Source organism: Ranitomeya imitator, chromosome 1, assembly GCF_032444005.1.
Source record: "Ranitomeya imitator isolate aRanImi1 chromosome 1, aRanImi1.pri, whole genome shotgun sequence".
Taxonomy (NCBI): Eukaryota; Metazoa; Chordata; class Amphibia; order Anura; family Dendrobatidae; genus Ranitomeya; species Ranitomeya imitator.
The window spans coordinates 332,434,027-332,460,726 of record NC_091282.1 but is presented as its reverse complement, the minus strand read 5'-3'; the positions used below and the strand labels follow the sequence as shown (position 1 = coordinate 332,460,726).

At 43.3% G+C, this 26,700-nt stretch overlaps 1 protein-coding gene across 1 annotated transcript in view; it reads left to right on the top strand.

Annotated features, from left to right (window-relative positions):
- SGSM1 (small G protein signaling modulator 1) overlaps window positions 1–26,700 on the top strand; it is a 446,836-nt gene that overhangs the window by 299,020 nt on the left and 121,116 nt on the right. The window contains exons 9-10 of the mRNA XM_069759191.1: window positions 3,828–3,952; window positions 26,586–26,653. Coding sequence (XP_069615292.1) covers window positions 3,828–3,952; window positions 26,586–26,653 — 193 coding nt within the window. The remainder of the gene's footprint in view (window positions 1–3,827; window positions 3,953–26,585; window positions 26,654–26,700) is intronic.

The following is a 26,700-nucleotide window of genomic DNA, read 5'->3' as shown; positions in this document are numbered from 1 at the left end:
TGAAGATTCATCAGAGAAATCCACCTTCTGGCACTTTTCCATGGTCAATCTGTTTAGTAGGCTGTGGGACTTTGCAAATGCCACACGGTTTTTTATTTGCCTTTTGTTTAGTGCTGGCTTCTGGACACTGATTCAACCATGGAGGCCATTTCGAGACAGAATCCTACAAACTGTTCTAGTTGACACAGGGACTTGAGGTGACCAGGCCTGTTGGAGTTCTGCTGCTCTCCTGAGCAGTTGTCTTGTGGGGTCTACCGGACCTGGGCTTGTCAAACACATCTCCAGTCTCTTCAAATCTTTTTTTAATTCTTTATACTTGACGCTGAGACACATTAAAAGTGCCAGCCACCTCTGCAGTGGATCTGGTCTTCAGCCTCTTGATAATCCAGGCTTTGGTCGCAGGGTGGATTTTTGGCATGTTGTCAGAGCTCAAGTTGCAGTTCAAGTGAAGGTCTGAAGTGCTGGGTTTCTTTTTATAAACACACACTAATTAACCGATCATTTACTGAGCACAGGTGAGGATGTAAACTAAGATTGGGTGCATTATATGACCAGGCGATAAAACTTTTGTCTTGCCAAAATCTGACCAATCTGTGTCCATTAACCGATCAATATTTCTGCATTGATGCCAATTTATTTTCTTATCCTAAACCACATTTCGGAGGGTTTCAGCTTTTAAAAGAATAATTTATACAGCCAATGGATGAATTTAACATCGGGTTATAAGCTTTAATTTACATAACATTGATAAGCGACATAACTTCTGTCAGGGAGTGTATACCATCCGTTTTTGCCGTATCTGCCTGCACCTGCCTGTTCCCGCCTGTACTCCAGCTGTTCCTGTCATCACCTGCCAGTGCATGCCTGTATTCCAGCTGTCTCCGCAAACACATGCCACTCCTGTGTTCCTGCCGTGCCTCCCTGTACCAGCTGAACTTTCCCTTCTGGTTCGTTCCAGCTTTCTGCCCCATGGGGGTCAGCTTCCATGCGTCTGAGGTCCGTCCTGGTGTCCATCTGGAACCAAGTCTAACCACACCATCAGGGGCTCTAGCGAACAGTCAGGTGTTCACCTTGTTATGCCCTTCCAGGCTCTCATCGGACAACAGCACAGTGGTGCCACCACCACTCCTGTTACAGTTTGCTCAGGCCATGGAACGCACTGGCGCTCCAATTTCTCCAGTCTCTGACCTTTACCAAGAGGTCTCCCACCAGAGGGACTAGTGGGACAAAATCATGTCCTATATACGGACAGTGACCACCCACCTTGATATTCTGACATCTGTGGCTGCTTCCATCCCTTCTCGAGCTGCAGCGACCTCAACCTAGAATCTCCAGACTACCAGCTATGTTCCTGGCTCTGGACCTGTCTGTCTGCTCCACCACGTTATGACAATGATTCTACACTGTACCAAGGATTCATCAGTCAATGCACATTGCATTTTGAGCTCTTGGCACACCAGCTCTCTTCTGCTCTGGCCACAGTGGCATTCATCATGTTTCATCTCACTGTTGAAGCTCTGGCGTGGCTCAATCCCCTATGGGAGAGAGGAGATTCTCTTGTCTCCACCCTTTAGACTTTCTTAGAAGCCTGTCCATGTTTCCCCTGCAGCATCCTCCCTCCTCAGATTGCGCCAGGGAAGCCTTAGAGTGGGTCTGTACACCATCCTATTCTGTACCGTCCGCCGAACTCGCCTGGAACAACGAGGCGCTGGTGGCCATTTTCTTGGAGGGTTTTACTGGGAGAATTAAAGACAAGCTAACTGGTCGTGATATTCCAACTTCGTTGGACGACCTGTTGTCCTTGTCTACCCGGATCAACATCAGGCTTCAGGAGCATTCGAAAGAGGTGTCTCGCGGGAGAATATCTATGCGCTTTGACACCCTCCTTTTAACCTATGCAGGTTGACCGAGTGAAACTGGCAAAGCATCATCAAGAGGTCCCGCATTTCGAGGGGAAAGGTGCTTTTACTGTGGTAGTCCCGAACATCTGATTCATTCCTGTCCAGAGAAGCTGGGAAACTCCAGAGCCTAGGGTCAGTAGGAGAGGCTACCATTGGTAAGAATTACTCCTTTCCTCCGCTTACTCTGTCCGTGTCAGTTTCCTGTGGCAACACCCGTTTCATTGACTCAGCCTATCTGGACTGTGGTTCCGCAGGAAATTTCATACAACAGGCCATGGTGAATCGGTATCAAATCCACATTCAAAGCCTTCAGAGTCCATTGATGGTATCATCCGTGGATGGGAGACCTCTAGCTGAAGCTGTTTTCTCTCTCTCAAAGCCTGTGGGACTTTGGGTAGGAATGTTGCACTGTTAGAAAATCTCCTTTTATGTGCTACCAGGTCTGTCCCATCTTATGTTCCTGAGCTTGTTCTGGATTGGAGATCTGGAGAAGTACTATGTTGGGGTCAGTACTGTCATGAGAAATGGCTGCTCCCCACTCAACCTCTGGCTACTCCATCAAATTTACCTGGCTTGCGTCCAGCTTATTTTGCCTTCACGGATGACTTTGATAAGTATCAAACTTACCCCTTTGAGAATGCAAATGCAAAAGGCACATCAGGGCCGTCCCCTGGGATTCTGCGCTTGCTGCTTATAATGGGTTATTTCTCAGTTGTTGCTCATATGCATATGCACTTTGTTGATACCTTTGCTGCTAGGTTACTAATATATGGGGATTATGAGATAGAGTCAGACTACTTTGCGTTTGATTGTTATTCCCAGGGATATTATATCTTCTTTATGTTCACTTCTTTTTATTGCATATTACTACTGTATATATAAATCTTTTTTTAATACCAGTTACAATATTTCATTAGATATCTTGAAGTCAGCACTCCATTCTGTCCAGCTTATTGAATTTTGCAGAGAGGGGGTATCTTCTGTTTATGTTTTGGAGTATAATTATTAGTAGGGGATCATGTTACCTTGATAATGAACATGATCCCAGCTGAAATTATTTCCTGTGAATGTTTTAATAGAGATAGGAGATGGCGGCTGCTACTGATAAGCTTCTATGTAGAGAGAAGGAAGAGGAGGGAGGAGCTCTGTCTTTAGCTCCTCCCTCCCACTACATAGAATTGTATCCATAGCAACTTCCATTTCCTGTCTAAGTAATGGGAAAGTCTGTCTTCACTGAATACAGATTTTTCTTCAGAATTGAGAATTTTTATAATAAGTGATCAATTTTTGGCAGAGAAAGAAGCAAATTTTTCTAAGATATATATTACAAAGTTTTTTTATTTTCATGTGTACTATTGATTTATGACATAAAAAATTAAAACTATGGTTACTCTTTCAGCGGCTGTTATATTGTGTTTTTTTGTCATATTGAAAGGGTTACCTAAAATTAAAGAAAAAGGATCTGCTTTTATGCTACCCCATCTGAGAGCAGCATGATGTAAAGGCATAGACTTTGACTTCAGCGCTGTATCACTTACTTTGCTGGGTGCTGCACTTATGATTAAAAACCATTTTAACTTCTGCAGATCTACCAGTTCTGAGTGCAGAGCTCTTTATAACCCCGCCCAAAGGACTGATTGGCATCTTTCTGTGTACTCCATGCATACGCAGATTTGCTGCCAAACTGTAATGGGGGCGGGATTGGACTTCCTCCCAGCAAGCCAAGTAGTCCTTTAGCGAGAATTTCTGATTTTTCCAAGCTACACTAAGCAGCCCAGTAAGTTACACATCGCTGGAATAAGGGTCTCTGCTACTCTATTATACTGCTCTCAGATTAGGTAGCAAAAGCTTGGTGACAGATTCACTTTATTGTTTGAAGAGAAACAAAGTAATGTTCAGTCTAAATACCTTAATTCATTTCCTTAGAGAGATGATATGGAAGCAATTCCTGGATATTTGTCTCTTCATCAAACTGCGGATACAATGACCTTAAAATGGACCCCTAACCAACTTATGAATGGCTCAGTTGGTGACTTAGATTATGAGAAAAGGTGAGTTCATTTTTTTTAATGATTTTATTATGATGTTATGAACTTTTGTAACTTTACTTTAGTAACAGTTAGTAAATGTGAGTTATGCTATAATTACACAGTGCATTCCAACTGTGCAATGCAAAATTGTATATTTTCTATTACTAATCATGCCACGTCACCTTCCTATCATGAATAATATTTACATTTGACAGGCAAGTTGTTACGTCTGTCAGAGGCCACAGGCTCAAAAAGGCTACCTCTGACAGACTTGGCACGAGCCACTCCATCGGGCAAGCTCCAGAACCACAGCCTTCACCCTTTAAACCCAACCCTGTACAGGGATCTAGCATTGCAATGGGATCCACTGGATTGCTTCCACCGAAGGGCTGCTGGTCGAAAGAGCAACAGAGGCAAGAAAGGTAGTCAATACCAAGAGGTCACATCAAGGATAAAATCAGAATACAAGAAGGTGGACAGAATACAAGCAGAGATCAAAAAATGGAATAAATCAGGAGACGCAACAAGAGCAAGGACCAGGGCTATAGACCATGTAAACAGAACGTATTGACTGTCGTATTGACAGCAGCATTTTACTAGCGCTTCCAGCCATCGGCCGGAAATGAGCGCATCGCGTCGGCATGACAACCAGAGGTCTATTGAAGACCTTTATGGTTGTTGATGCCGGATTGCTGTGAGCGTAACCCTGTGGTCGGCGCTCATAGCAATGCAACAATTCTACTACATTGGAGTGATCTGAGCATCGCTCCTATGTAGCGGAGGCGATAGAGTTGTGCCAGCTTCTAGCTTCCAATGGAGGGTATTGAAGCATGGCAAAAGAAAAAAAAAATGTTTTGAAAAATATGAAAAAAAATAAATAAATGTTTAAATCGCCCCCTTTCGCCCCATTCAAAATAAAACAATAAAAAAAAAATCGAACCTGCACATTTGGTATCGCCGTGTTCAGAATCACCCGATCTATCAATAAAAAAAGAATTAACCTGATCACTAAATGTCGTAGCGAGTAAAAAATTTGAAACGCCAGAATTACGTTTTTTTCAGGTCGCTGCGACATTGCATTAAAATGCAATAACGGACGATCAAAAGAACTTATCTGCACCAAAATGGTATCATTAAAAACATCAGCTCAGAACACAAAAAATAAGCCCTCACCCAACCCCAGATCACGAAAAATGGAGATGCTTCGGGTATCGGAAAATTGCGCAATTTTTTTATTTTTGTTTTAGCAAAGTTTGGAATTTTTTTTACCACTTTGATAAAAAATAACCTAGACATGTTTGGTTTTATGAACTCATAATGACCTGGAGAATCACAATGGTAGGTCAGTTTTAGCATTTAGTGAACCTGGCAAAAAAGTCAAGCAAAAAACAAGTGTGGGATTGCACTTTTTTTTGCAAATTTCCCGTTTTCTAGTACACTACATGCTAAAACCAATGATGTCGTTCAAAAGTACAACTTGTCCCGCAAAAAACGTAGTCTTCACTTTGTGGCTGAGTTGATGTGGTTTCTAAATGCTTCCATTTTTCAATAATGCCACTTTCAGTTAATTATGGAGTATTTAGGAGGGAAGAAATTAACTGACTCATTACACCAGTGACATACTAATCAACCGCAAGCGATATAGTGGTATAGTAATCTAATCTTCAAACAAAATAACCAATACCTAAAATTATACTTTATTATTAACTAATAAAAACCTTGTTGACAAATTACCATTACTCCCACCCTGTATGCATGGCTCCCTATCCTCCCATCCTGTATGCATGGCTCCCCCATCCTCCCACCCTGAATGCATGGCTCCCCCTTCCCCCCACCCTGTATGCATGACTGCTCCATCATCCTTCCACCCTGTATGCATGACTCCTCCATCATCCTCCCACCCTGTGTGCATGGCTCCCCCATCCTCCCACCCTGTATGCATGGCTCCCCCATCCTCCCACCCTGTATGCATGGCTCCCCCATCCTCCCATCCTGTATACATGACTCCCCCATCCTCCCACCCTGTATGTATGGTACCCCCATCCCCCCACCCTGTATGCATGACTCCTCCATCATCCTCCCTCCCTGTATGCATGGCTCCCCCATCCTCCCACCCTATATGCATGGCCCCCCCCATCCTCCCACCCTGTATGCATGGCTCCCCCATCCTCCCACCCTGTATGCATGGCTCCTCCATCCTCCCACCCTGTATGCATGACTCCTCCATCATCCTCCCCTGTTCTCTATCCTCCCCTATCATGCTCACAATTCTCTCACCACGCGGCGCTGAACTTCCCGGCATCTCTGTCCCCGCAGCGTCTTCCTTCCTGTATGAGCGGTCACGTGGTACCGCTCATTGAGGTGATGAATATGCGTCCATATTCATCACCTTAATGAGCGGTACCACGTGACGCCAAGGACAGGACGAGCTGCTGGCGCTGGGACGGAGTTGCAGGCACTGCTGGCGGTGGGTGAGTATCACGTCTTCTGGGAGGTGCGGAGGGGGGTGGGATGGTTGGTTTTTTGACCCCGGACTTTATAATTAAAAAAAACCTTGCTCAAGTGCGCCCCCCCCCCCCCCCCCCCCGCATCCTGGCACCCTAGGCACGTGCCCTCACAAGCCTAGTGGCAAATATGGCCCTGCCAACCAGACTAACAATTGAATATGTACAGGGATACAGAAAAATATCAATCACACACATATGCACTCACAAGCAACAGAGGGAATCACCAGAGAGTGAAGGAAGGGAAAAATCAAAACAGGAGAAGAAGAGGATTTGCACACAACCAAAACCAAACAACAGTCTTTAGATAAATGCACCAAACACCTCCTCACACAACAAAACTCCTCCAGCTCCTGAACCATGCAGCTTGAAGCGAAGTCTGGCAATGCCTGCTGTATTTATAGGAGAGGAGCATGGCCAACACTGAACAGCTCGGAGCATCAACTCAAGTAAGCTTCCAGGAACTCTCAACTGAAGAGATTTAGCCCTTCACTGCTAGAAATAACCTTCACTGTTTAATATGAAGGTGAAGTGCTTCTAGTTAGTGCAGGAGTAGGAGAAATCGGACAGTGCAGTCTTCTGGCTCCTACCTGTCGCTGTAAACCCATGACAGCAGGTTTGAAACAGAATTTTCTTTAAGTGAACTTTCCTTTTATTGTTCTAATCTTGTTGGTCTGCTTCAATGTTACTAGAGACATTTGTAAGATTGAAGTGGTTAAAAAGATCTCCATTTCACGCACAACATATCACTTACAAATATACAGTCTATGACTTAAATGCTGCTGCCAGAGCTATAATTCCTCAAAATGTAAACCACCACTGTTCTATCTGGCTCAGGCTAAAGTTGTGACACATACAGCCTAGGTGTTTTATGGTCAGATGTTTACTTTCCTCTTGAGACACATTTCTCGCTTGCTTTATCATTTGAGGACTGATGCTGTACGTTTATATGTTCATCCAGTTTATCTTTAAACTATTGGCCTTGAAATGAAAACTGCTGTTGGTAGGAGTGAATTGCTAAGGTAGTAATTTTTTTTTTAAACTAAAAATGAGAAACAGTACATTTTTTACTGGAGACAGCAAATATGGGACCTTGTCATTCTGCGTCCATACCATTGAATGTTCAAGCCTGTATCATGTTTTCTTTTAATCTCCTTCCCCCTCCAACCTTTTCCCTTTTTCTTCCCTTTTATTCTATCTTACTGTATTACAAATAAAGACACAACCAGAATAAACTCCTTTAATTGAAAAAATGACATAGACTCCTTTAATAATCTCAATTACACCATACTTACAACCTCGCCTAATTCCACTGAAGCCCTTGAGCTCCTGTAATTAACAAAAATTAATAAAACAACAATATACCATACCTGTCTGTCGTTTTGTCTCACACCATAACCAATGTCTGGGGGAGAAATAGTTTTCAACCTGGACGGTGTCAAGATGCGACCATCCAGGCTGAGAACCACTGGGGAATGAACTGCTGCAAGCGCAGCGTCAGTGACTTGAGGTGATGTCATTGACGTCACCAACGATATTTCTAACTAAGAGTATTAAAAGGGAATCTGTCAGCATGATTTCACACCCCAAACTATTTACCGTATATACTCGAGTATAAGCCGAGATTTTCAGCCCAAATTTTTGGGCTGAAAGTGCCCCTCTCGGCTTATACTCGAGTCAAGGTGGGTGGCAGGGTCGGCGGGTGAGGGGGAGAGGGCGCTGAGGCATACTCACCTAGTCCCAGCGATCCTGGCGCTGTCCCTGCCGTCCCACGGTCTTCTGTGCTGCAGCTTCTTCCCCTCTTCAGCGGTCACGTGGGACCGCTCATTACAGAAATGAATAGGCGGCTCCACCTCCCATAGGGGTGGAGCCGCCTATTCATTTCTCTAATCAGCGCTGCCGGTGACCGCTGATAGAGAAAGAAGCTGCGGCACCGAAGACAGCTGTGACAGGCAGGGGCAGCCGGACGTCGGGACCAGGTAAGTATGTAATAGTCACCTGTCCGCGTTCCAGCCGCCGGGCGCCGCTCTGTCTTCCCGGCGCCTCCATCTTCCCGGCATCTGCGCTCTGACTGTTCAGGTCAGAGGGCGCGATGACGCATATAGTGTGTGCGGCGCCCTCTGCCTGATCAGTCAGTGCAGAGACGCCGGGAAGATGGAGGCGCCGGGACCGGACGCCGGAACGAGACGCCGGGAGCTGCAATCAAGAGAGGTGAGTATGGCTCTTTTTTTTTTTTTTTTTTACTGCAGCAGCAGCGGCCATGGCAGAGCTTTATATAGGGAACAATGAACGGTGCAGAACACTATATGGGGCACAGCTATAGGGAACAATGAACGGTGCAGAGCACTGTATGGGGCACAGCTATAGGGAACAATGAACGGTGCAGAACACTATATGGGGCACAGCTATGGGACAATCATGAACGGTGCAGAGCACTGTATGGGGCACAGCTATAGGGAACAATGAACGGTGCAGAGCACTGTATGGGGCACAGCTATAGGGAACAATGAACGGTGCAGAACACTATATGGGGCACAACTATAGGGAACAATGAACGGTGCAGAGCACTGTATGGGGCACAGCTATAGGGAACAATGAACGGTGCAGAGCACTGTATGGGGCACAGCTATGGGACAATCATGAACGGTGCAGAGCACTGTATGGGGCTCAGCTATGGGACAATCATGAACGGTGCAGAGCACTGTATGGGGCACAGCTATAGGGAAATAATGAACGGTGCAGAGCACTGTATGGGGCACAGCTATAGGGACAATCATGAATGGTGCAGAGCACTATGTGGGGCACAGCTATGGGGCAATAATGAACATGCAGAGTACTATATGGCACAGCTATGGGGCAAGAATGATCTATTTTTATTTTTTGAAATTCACCGGTAAATGCTGCATTTCCACCCTAGGCTTATACTCGAGTCAATAAGTTTTCCCAGTTTTTTGTGGCAAAATTAGGGGGGTCGGCTTATACTCGGGTCGGCTTATACTCGAGTATATACGGTATATCCACAATACCTGCAATACATTTACATGGCGAATCCGGTCTCCATTACTGAGAAATCAGTATTTGAATTGATATGGAAATTAGGCTGAAGGGCTATGGTAATCTGAAGCCTCCGTCACTCCAGCTCAGTTCTCCGCAGAGCAGCTCATTCTCCTGCTTGACTGAAATCACACAGCATACAGACTACTAGTCAAGAAGGAGAGGGAGGCACTGGGTGTGAGTACATTACTGAGGCTTCAGATCTTCAAATAGTTCTTCCTAGTTATTTGCATATCAGTTCGGATGATGTAACGGAGGAACAAGCCATACATGTAAAAAGTATTGCTGGACTTGTCTTTGAGAAAGCTACCTTCACATGTAGTTTTGGGGTTGAAATTCTGCTGACAGATTCACTTTAATACTGAGCACAGTTGTTTATACCATAACAGTTTGTAATTTTTTTTACGCAGGAAGTATGTTCAAGAAAAGATAGTTTAATGTTTCAAAGATGTTTTCCAGTTTCAGAAAACCCTAGGTTTAGTATGTTTTAAAAACATACTATGCTTTATTCGCTTTACGTAGATGAAGCGCTAAGTCTCCGTTAGTGTCTGTTACTGTCTGCAGCGCAATCAGTGAGCTCAGTGTCTTGTAAACAGTGACTTCCGGCTTGTTTCGGCAAACACTGGAGTGATCCAGCAGGTCAGGACCTGCTGGAGACCAACCAGGGCACCGCCGACAGAAGGTGAAGACGTCGGCGGGTAAATCGAAGACTTGCCAGGGACCTTAGATTAGAAGCAACACTAAATAAAAACTAAATGCTGGAGTGGTGCTTTCAAGTATGGTGTGCACTTCAGCCTGGTGATATTGTCGTTCTTTCAAAGAAAAGGGGAATGAAAGTTTGAATAAATAATGCTCAGTGACTAATCACATGTTAATGCTATGGAAATGCAGTCAAAATCTACATTCTGTCAGTTTCAGGACTTTATTATGGTACAGACAGGTAGAATGAGTGAAAATGTTAATAAAGAGGGAAAAAAAGAAACAATGATCTTTTGTGATTCACTAGTTTTGTGAACACTATAATTTTCCTTGCACAGTAAATGGATCCGTATTTAAAGGCAAAAGCTTTTCCATAAAATGTAATGAAAGCAAACCTTATTACAGCCCTGTTATCAAATAATCATGCTTACAATAAAACAATTATTGTAAAAAAAGACTGCTGCAGAACATATGTCATAAGCTTCTGCTTCGTGAATCCAGCTTGAAATAAAATGCCTTTGATTTAAAATAGTCAAGGTCCATAAACTTGAATTATCTTATATAAAAAAAAGTCTCAGAATGTTGATTGTCTTGTGCGGCTGATGGCAAGCTATATAGCAAGCAGAAAACCTCTAATATTACAAAATAATTGCTATTTATATTTTTAATGGAAATCTATAGTGTAAATTGTTTTTACTAATAAAATAACTGTTACATTTTTTTTAGTCTCTTTTTAGTTTTGAGATAAGACTTTTTATTAAATTTTAGGTACATGATTATGATAGTAGCGACTTGCCTGAGATGCTGTTGCTGCTTTACAGCAGTTACATGGACATTGGGAACTAGAGTATAGATGCTTCTGGACTTCTGTGGGAGAATCTCACAGACATGATCTGCGTTGTGTGTGGTCATTGTGAAAAGCTGTGACTATTGCACTTTGTGAATAGTGTTATCCTGTGTTATGTATTTATAGGTGTTATATTTTATTCTATTCCCACGTGACGATAATGAATTGTCATGGCGTTACTGCAACGGAGCGGAGCCAGAAAACCGCAGCGTCTCGTTGCTCCTACTCCGCCACTGAGAAGAAGCACTTCTCCGGTTTATTAAACGCGTTTATTCTATCAGAACAGGGGTTAATCGGCCATATTGGAAATCCCTGTGTTCAGCTGTGCTTGGTTAGCCACTCCTTTTCCCTATAAAATCTGGGCTCTGTTACCAAGTCCACGTCAGCGTTAGCTCTTGCTGCATGACAAAAGGAGGGAGGGAAGTTGGTAAGTGAGAGCTGGCGGAATTTAAAGTGACTGTTGTTTGGTTTGTACAATTGATAATCCCTTTTCCTTCCCTGTTTTGCTTTCTTACCCTTCCTGCACACCCTGGTGGATTCCTCTATTATATGTGAGTGAATATTTTGTGTCTGTGGAATTTTCAGTTTCCCCTTGTCTTTGTTGCCCTGTTTGTCGGGATAGTGTACTGCAGTGCACAGTAGCGCGCCGCCTCTTCCCTGGGTGGGGGAAGGGGACAGACGAAGGGCTAACTTAGGAGATAAGGCAGAGGCGTCTTCACCATCTGAAGTATCCCAGGGAACAGTTCCAGGAAAGGAGCCCCTGGTCCCAGTACACTCGACAGCTGTGTCGTGACATGAATACTGAAAACTGTTTTCTACTGACAGTTAAAATGGAAAAATGTGTTTATATATATATATATATATATATATATATATTTATATTTATATTTGTGTATATATGTGTATATGGATAGATAAGTAGAAAGATGTAGAATTTTAAAAAGAAACATTCTCAGAAATAGATGTTTACAATAAAAACTTTGTTCAAATCTTAGGTCATCTTCTAATGGCACATTTAGGCCATGTTCACACAGTGCGTTTTTTACTGCGGAACCGCAGCGGTATTGCCGCTGCGGTTCCGCAGCTGTTTTCCATGCAGGGTACATAACAATGTAACCCTATGGAAAACAGTCACTGCTGTGCACATGATCCGGAATTTAGTGTAAAAAGCCGCGCTGAATAGCCGCGGTAAAAAAGAAAGAGCATGTCAATTCTTTTTCCTGAACCGCAGCGGTTCTGCACCCATAGACCTCCATTGTGAGGTCAAAATCGCAGTAAAACCCGCAGATCAAAAATATATCTGCGGGTTTTACTGCGATTTGATGTGCAGAACCGCTGCAGCAGGAAGTGCGGGGGAGCGGGCGGAAGTGCGTGGGCGGAGTGTGGCTGCCCCCCCGTGCTCCGATCCCGCCCCCCCGTGCTCCGATGCCCCCCCCCGTGCTCCGATGCCCCCCCCCCAGTGCTCCGATGCCCCCCCCGTGCCCTAATCTCCCCCCCTTATACTTACCCGGCGTCCCGGTGTCCGTCCGGCCGTCTTCTCCCTGGGCGCCGCCATCTTGCAAAATGGCGGGCGCATGCGCAGTGCGCCCGCCGAATCTGCCGGCCGGCAGATTCGCTCCAAAGTGCATTTTGATCACTGAGATATAACCTATCTCAGTGATCAAAATAAAAAAATAGTAAATGACACCCCCCCCACTTTGTCACCCCCATTGGTAGGGACAATAAAAAAATTAAGAATTTTTTTTTTTTTTTTTTTTCACTAAGGTTAGAATAGGGTTAGGGTTAGGGGTAGGGTTAGGGGTAGGGTTAGGGGTAGGGTTAGGGTTAGGGGTAGGGTTAGGGGTAGGGGTAGGGGTAGGGGTAGGGTTAGGGGTAGGGGTAGGGTTAGGGTTAGGGGTAGGGTTAGGGTATTTTCAGCCATTTTAGCCCTAAAAAGCTTCCTAGGAAGCACACAGTAAAAAAAGGATAAAAAAACGCATCAAAAAACGCATCAAAAACGCATCAAAAAAGGACAAAAAAAAGGACCTGCGTTTTCTGCCAAGAGCTGCAGTTTTTTTAAAAAACTGTCCTGAAAAAAAAAGGATGGAAATCCTGAACGTGTGAACATACCCTTACCCTTTCCCATAACATGACATCCATTTATCTCATGAATGAGTTGGATTTTGTGTATTGTGCCATCCATATTAAAGGGAATTTGTGTTATGAAATTGCTATAGTTATTTAGTCAGCATGACCATAAGCAGGTTTGCAATGGACTTGTTTTTTTTCTGTCTGCTTTCATTTTTCTGCTATGAGCTCTTTTATCTTACATAGTCTACAACTTGTTTACAAGGAACCTGGTCACTAGTGCCTGGCGCAGTATGCACAGTAGTTACATTCCATTAGTGGAGTTAACTCCTAAGAACCCAGACAGTTCTTTTTAGCTCATTGATTTCAGCACAGCGGTTAGCTGCTCAACTCCCTCCCCTTTCCACTTAACTCCTGACTGCTCTGCTCTTATTGGTCCTGCATAATCACAATTCCCCTCCCTCCTCTCCCCAGCATTGGCAGTTTTCAGAGCAGCTCTTCTAATTGTGGCTTACACTTTCCTGAGCTGTGAGCTTCTTCAAATGTTTTGTCATCTCTATAACAGTGTAGACTTCAGAACAATCACAGTAGCAGTAGGAAAATTACCAGAACTGTCCCCCCTCGGCAACCAAGAACTAAGGAGACTGCTGAACTGTGAGCTACTTAGGAGACAACTTGAGACTACCCTTTTAATGATGGTTTCATTATCAATTTTTGAAACAGAGGATTTTACATTTTGAAAACGTTACATTTTTTTTAGCAAAATGACAAAAAATATACTGGTGCCGTTTGCTGTAATTGCATTGTTAAATTGCTGCTTAACAGTAATACAATTCAAAATTCATCTAACCTTTCCTTTCATATACCGTATATACTCGAGTATAAGCCGACCCGAGTATAAGCCGACCACCCTAATTTTGCCACAAAAAACTGGGAAAACTTAATGACTCGAGTATAAGCCTAGGGTGGAAAATGCAGCAGCTACGGGTAAATTTTAAAAGTAAAAATAGATACCAATAAAAGTAAAATTAATTGAGACATCCGTAGGTTAAGTGTTTTTGAATATCCATATTGAATCAGGAGCCCCATATAATGCTCCATAAAGTTTGATGGGCCCCATTAGATGCTCCATATTAAAATATGCCCCATATAATCTTGCACAAAGGGTAATAAGGGCCCCATAAGATGCTCCATAGAGATATTTGCCCTATATAGTGCTGCACAAGCGTTATGGCCCCATAAGATGCTCCATACAGTCACTTGCCCTTTATAGTGCTGCACAAGCGTTATGGCCCCATAAGATCATCCATACAGTCACTTGCCCCTTATAGTGCTGCACAAGCGTTATGGCCCCATAAGATCATCCATACAGTAACTTGCCCCATATGCTTTTGCTGCGATAAAAAAAAAAATCACATACTCGCCTCTCGTCGCTCAGGACCCCTGGCACTTTCAATATTCACCGCTCCTCGTTCCGGTGCGGCTTCAGCACTGACGTTCACGCAGAGGGCGCGCACTGACCACGTCACCGCGCCCTCTGACCTGAGCGTCACAGCCAGAGGAAGCTGAAGACTGAGCCGCACCGGAACGAGGAGCGGTGAATATCGCGCAGCGCTCCCCTCCCCGTATACTCACCTACTCCTGGCGCGGTCCCTGCACGTGCCTGCTTCTTCCAGCGCTGCATCTTTTTCCTGTATTGAGCGGTCACAGTTACCGCTCATTACAGTAATGAATATGCGACTCCTCCTCTATGGGAGGTGGAGCCGCATACTAATTACTGTAATGAGCGGTACCATGTGACAGCTCAGTACAGGAAGAAGCTGCAGCGCTGGAAGAAGCAGGGACGTGCAGGGACCGCGCCAAGAGTAGGTGACTATAATTAGACAGCTCCCCCTCCCCTGCCGACCCCTGGGTATGACTTGAGTATAAGCCGAGAGGGGGACTTTCAGCCCCCAAAAATTGGCTGAAAATCTCGGCTTATACTCGAGTATATACGGTAACTTGTGGTTATAACGCAGTTCAAAATTAATATACTCAATAATTACATATACCTTAACTCTCTCCTAATTGCAGTTCCAATCATTTAGGATATGTCTAAACATAAGCTATGGGAAAATAAAGTAGCAGTCCAATTGTTTTTATTCATCCTGTTTCTAGTCCCCCAACTATACCACTATGCTGTGGGTACAGAAAGTATTCAGACTCCTTTCCATTTTTCAGTCTTTGTTTCATTGCAGTTATTTGGTAAATTCAAAAAAAGTTCATTTTTTTCTCATTAATGTACACTCTGCACCCCATCTTGACTGAAAAAAAAAATAGAAATGTAGAAATTTTTGCAAATTTTTTTAAAAAAAGATGCTGAAATATCACATGGTCATAAGTAATCAGACCCTTTGCTCAGTATTGATTAGAAGCACCCTTTTGAGCTAGTAAAGCCATAAGTCTTCTTGGGAATGATGCAACAAGTTTTTCACACCTGGATTTGGGGATCTGCTGCCATTCTTCCTTGCAGATCCTCTCCATGTCCGTCAGGTTGGATGTTGAACATTGGTGGACAGCCATTTTCAGGTCTCTCCAGAAATGCTCAATTCGGTTTAGGTCAGGGCTCTGGCTGGGCCAGCCAAGAATGGTCACAGAGTAGTTCTGAAGCCACTCCATTGTTATTTTAGCTGTGTGCTTAGGGTCATTGTCTTGTTGGAAGGTGAACCTTCTGCCAAGTCTGAGGTCCAAAGCACTGTGGAAGAGGTTTTCATCCAGGGTATCTCTGTACTTGGCCGCATTCATGTTTCCTTCAATGGTAACCAGTCTTCCTGTCCCTGCAGCTAAAAAGCACCCTCATGGCATGATGCTGCCACCACCTTGTTTCACTGTTGGGATTGTATTGGGCAGGTGATGAACAGTGCCTGCTTTTTCTCCACACATACCGCTTAGAATTGTCACCAAAAAGGTCTGTCTTTGTCTCCTCAGAGCAAAGAATCTTATTTCTCATAGTCTGGGAGTCCTTCATGTGTTTTTTAGCAAACTCTATGCAGGCTTTCATATGTCTTGCACTGAGGAGAGGCTTCCATTGGCCCATTCTGCCACAATGGTCCGACTGGTGGAGGGCTGCAGTGATAGTTCACTTTGTGGAACTTTCTCCCATCTCCCTTCTGCATCTCTGGGACTCTACCACAGTGATCTTGGGGTTCTTTACCTCCCTCACCAAGGCTCTTTTCCCATAATTGCTCAGTTTGGCTGGATTGCCAGGTCTAGGAAGACTTCTGGTGGTCCCAAACTTCTTCCATTTAAGGATTATGGAGGCCACTGTGCTCTTAAGAGCCTTGAGTACTGCAGAACCTATTTTGTAACCTTTGCCATGCCACAATTCTGTCTCAGAACTTCTTGGCCAGTTCCTTTTGACCTCATGATTCTCATTTGGTCTGACATGCACTGTGTGTGCCTTTCCAAATCAAGTCCTATCATTTTAATTAAACACAGCTGGACTAGAAGGAGTAGAACTATCTCAAGGAGGATCACAAGAAAATGGACAGCACGTGACTTAAATATGAGTGTCTGAGCAAGGGGATTGAATACTTACAACCATGTGATATTTCAGTTTATCTTTTTTAATAAATATGCAAACATTTCTACATTTCTGTTTTTTTTTCAGTCAAGATGGGGTGCAGAGTGTGCATTAATGAGAAAAAAATGAACTGTTTTGAATTTACCAAATGGCTGCAATGAAACAGAGTGAAAATTTTTAAAGGGTCTGAATACTTTCCGTACCCACTGTATATACACTGCTCAAAAGGGAACGCTAAAATCCCACATCCTAGATATCACTGAATGAAATATTCCAGTTGTAAATCTTTATTCATTATATAGTGGAATGTGTTGAGAACAATAAAACCTAAAAATGATCAACGTAAATCACAACTAATATCCCACGGAGGTCTGGAGTTGGAATGATGCTCAAAATCAAAGTGGAAAATGAAGTTACAGGCTGATAAAACTTCAGTGGAAATGCCTCAAGACAAGGAAATGATGCTCAGTAGTGTGTATGGCCTCCACGTGCCTGTATGATCTCCCTAAAACGCCTGGGCATGCTCCTGATGAGGCGGCGATGGTCTCCTGAGGGATCTCCTCCCAGACCTGGACTAAAGCATCCACCAACTCCTGGACAGTCTGTGGTGCAACGTGATGTTGATGGATGGAGCGAGACATGGTGTCCCAGATGTGTTCAATCGGATTCAGATCTGGGGAACGGGCGGGCCAGTCCATAGCTTCAATGCCTTCATCTTGCAGGAACTGCTGACACTCCAGCCACATGAGGTCTGGCATTGTCCTGCATTAAGAGGAACCCAGAGCCAACCACATCCGCATATGGACTCACAAGGGGTCTGAGGATCTCATCTCGGTACCTAATGGTAGTCAGTCTACCTCTGGCGAGCACATGGAGGGCTGTGCGACCCTCCAAAGAAATGCCATTCCACATCATTACTGACCCACTGCCAAACCGTTCATGCTGAAGGATATTGCAGGAAGCAGATCGCTCTCCACGGCGTCTCCAGACTCTGTCACATCTGTCACATGTGCTCAGTGTGAACATGCTTTCATCTGTCAAGAGCACAGGGTGCCAGTGGCGAATTTGTAAATCCTGGTGTTCTGTGGCAAATGTCAAGCATCCTGCGTTGTGTTGGGCTGTGAGAACAACCCCCATCTGTGGACGTCCGGCACTCAGACCATCCTCATGGAGTCAGTTTCTAACCATTTGTGCAGACACATGCACATTTGTGGCCTGCTGGAGATCATTTTGCAGGGCTCTAGCTGTGCTCCTCCTGTTCCTCCTTGCACAAAGGCTGAGGTATCGGTTCTGCTGCTGGGTTGTTGCCCTCCTACGGCCCCCTCCACGTCTCCTATTGTACTGGCCTGTCTCCTGGTAACGCCTCCAGCCTCTGGACACTACATTGACAGACACAGCAAACCTTCTTGCCATAGCTCGCATTGATGTGTCATCCTGGATGAGCTGCACTACCTGAGCCACTTGTGTGGGTTGTAGAGTCCGTCTCATGCTATCACGAGGGTGAAAGCACAACCAACATTCAAAAGTGACCAAAACATCAGCCAGAAAGCATTGGTACTGAGATGTGGTCTGTGGTCCTCACCTGCAGAACCACTCTTTTATTGAGTGTGTCTTGATAATTGAATAAATAAATAAATAAATAAATCTGCGCAGAAAACCATATAGAAAACCCAAAAGCTTTTACTAGACAATTATGTACAGATACCTACCACACATAAATATTACACTTCCCCTATTTTTATACAATAAATGCAAACACAATACACTGTATCTCTATGCGATGTAACCTAAGCAAGAAACAGGCAATTGCACTGTAGTAGAGACTACGTATATGCTGCAGTTCAAATGGCCATATAATATATAGTCTGAAGTCTTGGTGGGCCAAACTAGGAATGCCCCGTCACAATGTAAAAACAGGAGACTATGAGTCTATTATTGATAATTGCCAATAATTTCCACCTGTTGTCTATTCCATTTGCACAACAGCATGTGAAATTGATTGTCAAACAGTGTTGCTTCCTAAGTGGACAGTTTGATTTCACAGAAGTTTGATTTACTTGGAGTTATATTCTGTTGTTTGTGTTCCCTTTAATTTTTTGAGCAGTGTATATCTTAACTTACTATATTTGTCCAAATGCTTATTTAACTCTCCTCTAATGTGAACTGCTTATCTATTTAATTGATATTAGGTGATACTGATTATATTGTTACTCTTGACTGATTTTCCTGGTTTACCTAAGTGGTTCTGGAGCGCAGTCGACTCTTTTTGATGGTAGTTTTGAAAAGAACTGCTGCAGATGCATATTTCAATGCATGTTTCCTTGAAGTGGGAAATTCATGTTTGCTTGCGTAACATTTATATAATTTAGGCTATGGAGAGTCTACAGTATACATTACAAATACATCACAAGAGGAACACAGCCACTATGTCCCATAAAATATCAATCTTTATTCAAATATAAATATATATATAAAACACAAAACATCGGAACAGGTACATTCAGTAAAGAATGGGGTTGGAAAGACCAACTAAATAACACCATTAAACAAGGGCTACATGGTGTCCCCCATAAGCGCACAAAAAAATATAGTGTAAATAATACCGTTATTATCAATCCATAATTAGTGTGGGAATACAGGCCAGAATAGTAATATTATCTAGTAGATGTAACCAAAGGGGTGGGCTCTGGATCCCCCCATGCTGGCGCACTTATAGGTAATTGTCTGGGTTTCATTTGTGGCCATCTTTTTTATGTACTGGTGACTACATGGGATGAGCTATGGACATAATGGGTGTTCATGCCCATCTGCATTAGCAGTGTATTTATTGCTCTTGTGCATGGCTTATCCCTAGTTTTGGTTACATCTACTAGATAAGATAGCCCTTGTTTAATGGTGTTATTTAGTTGGTCTTTCCAACCCCATTCTTTACTGAATGTACCTGTTCCGATGTTTTGTGTTTTATATATATATTTATATTTGAATAAAGATTGATATTTTATGGGACATAGTGGCTGTGTTCCTCTTGTGATGTATTAGGATTCCTGTTTCACAGTTGTCCCTAGTATGTTGGTCCTTATATGCACACGTATCACATTACATTATATTACAGACATTTACTATCTGATATTTTAGTGTGTGATTTAGATGTGTAATATGTGTACTACAATTGTTTCATCAAGTATACATTACATAAGAGACACTGAGATTCAGACTGTTGTATGCATCACATGGGATTCACTGAGATCCTTCTGTATGTACAGGCCACTAGAATGGGGTTCGGGTTCGTCATCAAGTTTGGGTGCCATTCTGGTAGCTGAACCAATTTTTTTTTTAAAGTTTGGCGAAACCTGTGGGACCCCAATATCCACAGGTCCACAGATCTCTAATAGTGAGTAATGTGTGTGCACCCACCAGAAAAATAGGGTCAGTGACGGTGTCACAAGAAATTTGTTGGGGCCCGGATCAAGCTGAAAGGAAACCTACCACAGGCATAGATGAATAAGATGCATGATGAAAACTATGAACCCTTGCAGAATCCATAGAGAAGTAAATAGGAAGCTGAAAGGCAGGGAGCAAGTACTCCTTGTATGAAAGAAATGTCTAGAGAAGGAGGCAGTAGCAGGTGGTGGTCCAAGGATTGAAACAAATAGCTGGAAGGCTTCTTTAAAAAGAGGACCTGCCAACAGGTTAAAAGTGGACGGCTCTTAAATCTAGTTATATTACCCCTTTTACTCAAAATATGCTATTTTAGTTTTTTAAAATTGTAATCCGCCATATTATTAGAGATGAGCAAGTTTTAACTTAGTGCTAATCTCATCAAATAAATTACTGCAAAATAAAAAAGACCCATATCCCTGCAACCATTTGGTTTAGTTTAAAAAGTAAGCAGAGGGAATATAATAAGAGCTAAAACTGTCCATTTTTGACCTATTGACAGATTTAAATGGGTTGTCCACTTGAAAACCCCACCCCAACTTTAGCAATTCAGGACTATAATTAAAATAAAAAGAGTGGATACTCCTCTCATGCAGCTGCACCTTTCCAGTGATTTTCCTGGAGATTGACATGACTTGCTATGTGACGTGCAGGCTGCAGCGAATGACTACTGCTGATGAACGATCACTGATTGGTTGCAATTAGCACATGACACAACGATGTCACGTCACCGCCCGTAACAACAGAGCTGATATCGATGGAATGGTACAGCTTCAGGAGGTGAGAATTAATTAGGGTCCTGAATTGATTATGCTGGAGTTGTCCAGTAATTGTCATTGAAAGCAAAACTTCTCTATTAGTTCATATGGTCTAGTTATACCATAATTTGTGTAATTTTTTTAAAATGGTATTTATGGTATGGAATATTGAGAATTTTATATCGCCTACTTCTTTTCTAATGGCTCTCTACAAAGGTGGCGAAAACACACTAGGGCTGGCTTTCCATAGTGAAACGCGCGTCGGGTGTCGTGGGTCCCTGGATGGTGGTTTATACTTGTTAATTATGGCTCTTCCTTTGTATGTATTATGAATGCTTTTTGATTTTAGGGCGGTATTACGCAGCGCTGTGGATGCCGGTGACTTTGCACTTTATTTTGTAATACATATTATATCTTCTGACTTTCTATATATTTAATGTTTATACTATTATATTAAAATATACTTTTTTTATTTTTGGTACGCTGTCACTGATATCCGCTGCGTTGTGTGTACTGTCGGTGTTTTCCACTGGATTTTCCTGTGGGTATTTACATCCATGTTATGTGGCTTGATGGAAGGTCATTTTTCTTATATATTGCTTGCCACTTTCTCAGCTATACCTACAGGTTATTTCTGCACTTTTTCAGCTCCTAAAATTTTATATGCTTGACATATGGTTTCAGATGTGTTTATAATGAAGTTGGTATATATATATATATATTTATTTTTTTTGGCCTAGTGTGTATTATTGGTGTTGTTCATATTACAAAGCTTTAGTACAATGATTTGTGCATTAAGTGTCCCTCTTATGTATAGAAAAATATTTAGAATTGACAGTCCTCAGTGGTTGATACCTCCTTCTGTATGGAAACTTGTTAAATGAAAACGCTAATTTGAAGGGGTTATTTTGGCCTTTCACCCTTATCATAGGCCATCAATGAATAATGCATATAAATTGCCATACATTTTGGCAGCAATTATATTACTTTTGAGATACTTTATTTTGATATTTTTATAAGCCGTTTTAAAATGGCTCACAGATGAAGCAAAGCTTTTCAGCAGGGATTTAAAAGTGACAGCTTGATATTTAAACAAAAGCAACGTTTTGGGGTCAGTTTATATGCCTTTCTCATGCGATTATTATCATCTTAATGCTTTTTAAAGGGCTTAATGGAAATTCTGTGATCACAATGCATCCTATTTGAAGGCAGACCTAATTTTGCAGTGCCTAGCTGTTTAAAGTATATTGAGTTATAAACATTTAAGGAAAACTGTTGCATTCACTTTTTGGGCTGAAAAACAGAGCATAAGCCTGGGTACAATTCCTGCATAAGCACCCAGTGTAAAACTTTGTTATATTCCAGTGTGTACTATACACTTCTATACTGCTTAAATAAATAAAGGGAACACTAAAATACCACATCCTAAATGTGGACGCGGGTGGCCCGGTCCACTAGTTGAAACTGCATAGGACCGTCCCACCGAATGCCTGCTCTCCCTTTACCGTGGGCATAACGCTACTCAGACAACACAGGGTGAGGGTAAAACAGTGTGGCAATGCTTTATTAAACCACAAAACAGGCAGATAACATGTAGAACAGTCCCAGCGAAATACGTCAAGATGGTGCACATTAGAGTGTCACCCTTCCGCTGACTCACTGGGATAATGGCAGCTGTTACTTCAGAGCTCCCAGGGTCGACTACCCCACCTGTGGCACGCACACAGAGAGGAGGTAACGACAAGTGTTGGAAGCTGACAGTCAAGTAAGGTACAAGGCCAGTTCACTGGAGGGTCACAACCTGGCTTCATCTTCCAGGGTCGACTGCCCCACCTGTGGCACACACACAGAGAGAAGGTGACGACAAGCTTAGGAAGATAATAGTCCATTGAGGTGCAAGGACAGTTGACTCAAGGGTCACAAACTGGCTTCTCTGAACAACTCCATGAAGCCAGGCGACCGGCAGTTCCCAGTCCTGGCTTTCTCCCAAACGTATCCATGGTTCAACGATGGTCAAGGGAGCAGATCTGTATTCTTCCAACTGAGGCTGAGGTCCCCTAGGCTGTTTGGGGTAGGATGATAGATCCATGTCCCTCGTGATGGAGACGTGATGTATTAGCAGCAGTCCTGTAGTGTCCCTTGGATGTTTGGATGTCTTGGCAGAATCTCTGGCTGTCTCTATCTGTCTGTCTTTCTGAACACAGGCAGATCCTCCATTTCATTTAGGCATTCCACCATAGGCTTGAGGGAGGTGGAAGGAGGCCGTGCCTCACTGCTGGAGTGTTCAAAAAACATGCATTGTCGTTCATATTGCAGAGTACGAATGGGTCATCTTCATATTGCTCCACATCTTAATTAGTCAGACATGATAGGATTCCGATCATCCTTCACCACCTATGGAGAACAGTCCACAACATGTCTTTAAGCACAGTCACAGATGGAAGAGGTCTCACCTTTATGACAACAAAACTTTCTATCATGCAGTTTCCTCAGAGCATATTCTGTGTCTTCCTTGCGAAAATAAACTCCACACATAATTGATGAGAAACAACTGGTATTCATTGTGTCCACATATGGCGTCCTCCACATTCTGTAGTTCCTTCAATCCTTTGAAACTGGCACAGCTCCTGTAGTTTCCGTTTCCTGTTGCGGCTATACATCCACTCTGGTCTTCTTCCGAAGGTCGAGTTGTGGGATTGGACTTAGTATCGTCCAAAACCTGCTGTGCATGCCTCATCAATAGTCTGCAGGTCTGTCTGTATACCTCCCTGGTTGTGGAGCCCTAGACGGTGTGTGAGAACACCTGTCCTCTGCATCTCCCCCAGTTCTGCCAGGATGAGTAGTATCCCACTGCTGCCACCATAAAGTGAAGACACGGGGGGGAAGGGGGGTTGTGTTGTCAGGGGCCCCAGTCCACTAGTCTACACCGCATGGACCAGGGATCGTCCCACCGAATGCCCGCTCTCCCTTTAACGTGGGCATAACGCTACTTAGACACAGGGTGAGGATAAAACAGTGTGGCAATGCTTTATTGAACCACATAATAGGCAGATAACACGTAGAACAGTACCCAAGATGGTGCACATTAGAGTCTCACCCTTCCACTTACTCCCTGGGATAATGGCAGCTGTTACTTCTGAGCTCCCAGGGTCGACTATACCACCTGTGGAACACACACAGAGAGGCGGTAACAACAAGCATAGGAAGATGACAGTCCATTCAGGTACAAGGCCAGTTGACCGGAGGGTCACAACCTGGCTTCTCCAAACATCTCCATGGAGCCGGACGACCGGCGGGTCCCAATCCTGGCTTTCTCCAAACGTATCTATAGTCCGCAATGGTCAATGGAGCAAATCTGTATTCCAACCGGGGCCGAAGTCCCATAGGTTGTTTCCTGTAGAATGATAGATCCGTGTCCCTCATAATGTATTTGAAGCAGTTCTGTAGAGTCCCCTGGATGTTTGAATGTCTTGGCAGAATCTCTGTGTGTGTCTCTCTCTCTTTCTGTCTTTCTGAACACAGGCAAATCCTCCTTTTTATAGGTCACAACTCTTTCTTTAGGCATTCGACCACAGACTTGGGGTAGGTGGAAGGAGGCCACTCATCACTGTTGGAGTGTTCAAACAACATGCATAGATTGTCCTTCATATTGCAGAGTACAAATGGGTCATCAACATATTAACGAACATTCAAACATTGTGCCTTTGTTTCCCAAAGATAGCAGAACAATACTAGTAATGCAATACTAGGAGAGCTGCAATAGCTAATAAGCAATCAGTCAACAAATGGCAGCCATTGAACATTAAATCAATAATATAAAAGGGTCAACAGTCATTCTGACATTAATTCTAACTCATGTCCCTGGGCCTATCAAAATAATAGTCGTCTGGTTAATTAAGATACAATGCTGTGTCTTCACACTAGATATCACTAAATGAAATATTCCAGTTACAAGCTTCATTCATTACATGGTGGAATGTGTTGAGAACAATAAGACATAACAATTATCAATGTAAAGAGAAATTAATATTCCCTGGAGGTCTGTATTTTGACTGATGCTCTAAATCAAAGTGAAAAATCAAACTACAGGCTGATCTATCTTCAGTGTAAATGCCTCAAGACAAGGAAATGATTCTCAGTATTGTGTGGCCTACACGTGCCGGTATGACCTCCCTTCAATGCCTGGGCATGCTCCTGATGAGGTGGTGGATGTTCTCCTGAGGGATCACCTCCCAGACCTGAATTAAAGCATTAGTCAACTCCTGTACAGTCTGTGGTGCAACGTGGCGTTTGTGGATGGAACAAGACATGATGCCCCAGATGTGTTCGTTTGGAATTCAGGTCTGAGAAATGGGCAAGCCAGTCCATAACATCAATGCCTTCATCATACAGAAACTTCTGACACATTTTAGCCACATGAGGCCTAGCATTGTCATGCATCAGAAGGAACATCAAAGGTACTCTGACTGAGAATCCTCACAATTCGTTCTGGTAATTCTCAGTCAGGGTACCTTTGGCTAGCACATGTAGGGCTGTGCAGCCCTCAAAGAAATGCTTCCCCACACCATTACAGAACCACTGCCAAACCGGGTATGCTGGAGGATGTTGCAGGCAGCAGAACGTTATTCATGGCGTCTCCAGACTCTGCCATATCTGTCACATGTGCTCAGTGTGAACCTCCTCTCATCCGTGAAAATCACAGAGTGCCAATGTGGAATCTGTCAATCTTGGTGTTCTCTGGCAAATGCCAGTCGCCCTGCACAGTGTTGGTCTGTTGGCACATCACCCATTTGTGGACGTCGGACTCGCATACCACCCTAATGGAGTCTGTTTCTGTCAGTTTGAGCAGACACATGCATATTAGGTGCCTGCTGGAGGTCATTTGCAGGGTTCTGGCACTGCTCATCCTGTTTTTCCTTGCAAAGGAGTTAGCGGTCCTGCTTCTGGGTTGTTGACCTCCTACATCCCCCTCCACATCTAGTGGTATTTTCTCCATTATCTAAATAATGTGCTGACAGACACAGCTACCCTTATTGCCATCTCACATTGATGTGCCATCATGGAGGAGCTGCACTACTTGAGCAAATTTTGTGTTTTGTAGACACCGCCTCATGCTACTGGACAGTACCTCTAGGGGTAAGAGCAATGACAAAATGCAAAAGTGACCAAAACAGCCAAAAAGGATGCGAACAGAGAAATGGTTTGTGGTCACCAACTGCAGAACCACTCCTTTATAGGGGCTGTCTTGCTAATTGACTATCATTTCTACCTTTTGTCTGTTTCATTTGCACAACAGCAGGAGAAATTGATTAACAATTGGTGTTGCTTCATAACTGGACAGGTTGATTTCACAGACGTGATTGACTTGGAGTTGCATTGTGTTGTTTAAGTGTTCCCTTTTTTTTTGAGCAGTGTATATCTGTCAGCCATAGGCTCTCATGTCAAAAAAATGTATATTGAGCTGTATTAATTTTGTTTTCTGCAGGAGGCGACCATATAATAAAGCTCAGTCAGCTGAGTTAAAGTGTATGCCAAAAGGATAGTCTTTTGGCTTCTGTTGGGTAAAGCATTCTATGGACCTCGTCTAGTGTATGAGACCTAGTTGTATGCAACAACCATGAGACAGGGAACCTAGAAGAGTAAATACTGTATATACAGCTAGACTAAATTGTTAAACATTCCCCTATATTATTTGTATCTCTTTATTTCTTTAAATATTTTCCAGTGTTTATTGGGACTATGCAATGACTATTCGTCTTGAGGAAATTGTGTATCTTCATTGTCACCAACAAGGTATGCATTCAAATTCTTGTTTTGTGGGCTTTATAAGAACAACATAT